Raw genomic sequence first — 3,456 nt, 5'->3', positions numbered from 1 at the left:
TCTAACTAGAATAATCACTGTGAAAAACCATATCATGTTGCTGCTGATCTGTTTCATGTTGCTGCTGATCTGTTTCAATGTTGATGTGTTCATGCGTGCACATCTGCTCACAGACTCATGTTCATGTTTGTGCTGATGTTCAATGTTTTATGTTATGAGTGCTTAGTGTATATTTAGTTGATGTTTTTCTTAGTTCATATCTTAGATGTTATTACTGTTTTTCTTATACATTTTATCGTTGGATGTAACTGGGACCTTGTGTACATAATTTCGCTCCACCACATGTACCACATGAGGTGCGAATGACAATAAAGAAACTCTGACTCTGATACATGTCACTTCATCAGTGCAACTACAACGTGCACTCTCAAGACATAATTACCTGAATTGTACCCTCAGTGCGGACCGAACTTGGCAAAAGGGACTTCTCTTACTCCACCCCTGTAACCTGGAATTCTTTGCAAAAAGAACTGAAGCTGTTGACTTTGACCACTCTAAGGGATTTTAAACAACTGCTAAGTTCATGGCAAAACCCAATGTTCCAAACATGTTCCTGTTTTTAGTATTTTACATCACTTTATAATGTAGCTGTTTTTGTTTAATTTTTATATAATCTATTCTATTTAATTTTCATTTTATATGCTTTTTATATGATTGTCTATTGTCATCTGTACCTCATCTGTGTTGTTTGGTCTCTCTTTTAAATTAGTCCTCGAGGCTTAATGAGACTAACCTGTTTAAAGGTCGAATGAAAATAAAAAACAGTTTCTTAGTGTTTTATATTTAAAATAAGGACTCTGGTATTATTTAAAGATCAACTATGAAATATAAAAACAATATAAAGTTAATTTGGCTTTGCCCTGTGAGATAATCTGTGTAGTAACTCCTTGTTTTAAACCAAAGGAACCTTAAATCTGTAATTTTGTGTGTCAGTTGTACAGAGAACAGGGTTTATTTAGTCCACTTTTTCTCAAACAACAAAAACATGCCTAAATACAGCTGCACCTGCACTTCATTGCTATTAATGAGTTGTTTGACTGGTGGTGGCTGTTGGAACAATGTTAGCCAGTTGCTCAAATCCAGTGCAAAGTGGGCCGTGATAGGTATGTTATGGGTGAAGGTAGGCAGTAAAATAATGTGCATGGCATAGAAAGTTTGTCAAAACCTAGTTGTGTAAACCACAGCAACACACCTTGCAGGGCACTGATTGTAAACCCTCAGAATTCATTGATACTGCACCTGAAAATTTTTGTTTTCAAATTTTGTTGTCTCCAACAGCTGCAGCCCAGTAAGATACTACTTTTATTTACAGTTTGCATAAGTTGTGGTATATTTTGCCTGTCTTAACTGATACATGATTGTTCCTCTCTCTCTCTGTTTTCTAGAGTTTGCCACTCTCCTCCCAGTGACAGTCCTCGGCAGCCCTTCTCTGATAACGAGCCTGGCATCTTTCATCCATTCATTCCGCTTTCCATTCATCCATCTTTTTGCCCTGTCATGAAAGGCCTTTCCAATAGTCGGAGTCACCATCATGTGGTCTCCTATGAACCATCATATGATCCACTGGGTCACCATGTTGACCGTAAGTCATATTTATTCAGTCAGATGGAAATGCCGGTACCCATACCTACGCCACATCCAGCTGAGTTATCATACTACAATGCTCAGCGTGCCCCATACCCCTCCGACAACAACAGCATTGTCCCATATGGAACCTTCCCAAGGAGGTGCCACTCCACCTCCTCATCTCACCATCCTGAGGTAAAGGATGAGTGTATGGCCATGGTACCATATGTAGGAGGATTAGGACGAGGGGGAGGAGGTGGAGGAGGCTATGGGGGTAAAGCACAGTCTCGAGTACCAGTAAATTATATGGACCCATATGAGCAACAACCACCTTTTTCCAGAGATGGCTACCATACACTTCAGTATAAACGAGGAATGCTGTCCCAAAGTGGGGGGATGGTGCCCAATGACAACAACAATGATAGTCCTGGGCGAATTCGACACTTGGTCCACTCTGTCCAGAAACTCTTCACAAAGTCACATTCATTAGAGGGGCCACATCACACACAGTCTTCAAAAGGGGCCAATAATGGGAGTGTTAATGGTGGTGGTGGTGGTGGAGGAGGTGGTGGTGGTGGTGGTTCAAGAGCCAGCCCAGAAGGCGCAACTCCTCAAGCAGGAGTGCACCACCGGAAGCGCAGCAAGAGCCGGGAGCGCTGTAGATCAGCGGAGCCCAAGCATCGAAGTTACCACCATCACCACCACCCCCAGCTCCATGGTTCAGCATCTGCTCCGGGCTCCGGATATTGGAGCTCAGATGACAACCTGGAACGGGAGCTGTGTCTCTACCACCCTCATCATCACCAACCTCCTCCTTCACCCTCCCTCTCCATTTCCCCTTCACCTGTTGCTATGTCAGTGGCCCAGTGCCATGGCAACAATCCTGACAAATATTCCCAGACTCCTCTTTTAAGTCTCCCCTCTTCACAGTCCCAGCAATACTTCATGGCTGATCCCTATGGAACACTTAATGACCACACACACACTCATGCACGCCATGGTCACATGCACCACTCTGCACTCAAAGCCTCGCGGAGCAACAGCAATATGAAATATGCATCATCATCAGCATGTGTGCCAGTTAGTGGTAGCAGCAATAACAGCGGTGGAGGTCTCGGTGGAGGAAGTGGCCCCTTGCTGCCATTGGGTCTTGTGGACGGACCTCTTGAGAAGAAAGGGGCATGGTCATCAAGCCTTACGGTGAGCAGGACCAGAGAGATCTACTCCAACAACAACAGCCACAACCAGCTACGAGCCAGCACAGGATCCGGTAACCTAAACCTAGATAGAGCTCTAGTCAAAGCTAAGGGCAGTCAGCAGCAGGACCACTCTTGCCATTTGTTACAGGTAAATAATTTCTCCCTGATACCCATTCAAAATCCAGTCAATTCACCCCTTTTCCCCACTGTTTATACCTTTTATTCCACCACTTACTTTCCTCAACAATGTTTCCTCTTAGTCAGTGTTGTTCAGTTCTGTGAAGATTCATACATCCAAAACAATGTGGTCTATATCTAAAACAATGCCTTTTTCTCCGTCTAAGTGGAAAAGCCCTTTCAGAAGTGTTATTTACTAGATTAAACAATTGGCCAGTCTAATTAGTTAGGAACCCTAGGTACAGTAGTCCCTCACTACTTCGCTGTTTGTTTTTCATGAACTCGCTCAATTGCTGTTTTTCAAAGTAAGATTGGACATGACACATAATTGGAAGATTGATGGATGAGCTGCACAGTCAGCATGGAATTTTTCCATCCATCCATTTTCTTTACCCGTTTGTTCCATTTTGGGTCACGGGGGTCGCTGGTGCCCATGTCCAGCAATCACTGTGCGAGGGGCGGGGTACACCCTGGACGGGTCGCAAGTCCATCACAGGGCCACATAGAGACAAAC

At 43.8% G+C, this 3,456-nt stretch overlaps 1 protein-coding gene and 1 long non-coding RNA gene across 2 annotated transcripts in view; both read left to right on the top strand.

The window, feature by feature from the left end:
- Positions 1 to 1,444, top strand: part of LOC119414364 — a 51,874-nt gene extending 50,430 nt beyond the window's left edge. Inside the window, exon 3 of the long non-coding RNA XR_005186999.1 lies at positions 1,386 to 1,444. This is a non-coding gene — a long non-coding RNA (uncharacterized LOC119414364). The remainder of the gene's footprint in view (positions 1 to 1,385) is intronic.
- Positions 1,445 to 1,611: 167 nt separating this feature from the next.
- Positions 1,612 to 3,456, top strand: part of dlgap1a (discs, large (Drosophila) homolog-associated protein 1a) — a 345,763-nt gene continuing 343,918 nt past the window's right edge. The window contains exon 1 of the mRNA XM_037681980.1: positions 1,612 to 2,913. Coding sequence (XP_037537908.1) covers positions 1,612 to 2,913 — 1,302 coding nt within the window. The remainder of the gene's footprint in view (positions 2,914 to 3,456) is intronic.

This window comes from Nematolebias whitei, chromosome 9 (genome assembly GCF_014905685.2).
Source record: "Nematolebias whitei isolate Nwh7 chromosome 9, NemWhi1, whole genome shotgun sequence".
Classification (NCBI taxonomy): domain Eukaryota; kingdom Metazoa; phylum Chordata; class Actinopteri; order Cyprinodontiformes; family Rivulidae; genus Nematolebias; species Nematolebias whitei.
This window is presented reverse-complemented; position numbering and strand designations above follow the sequence as displayed.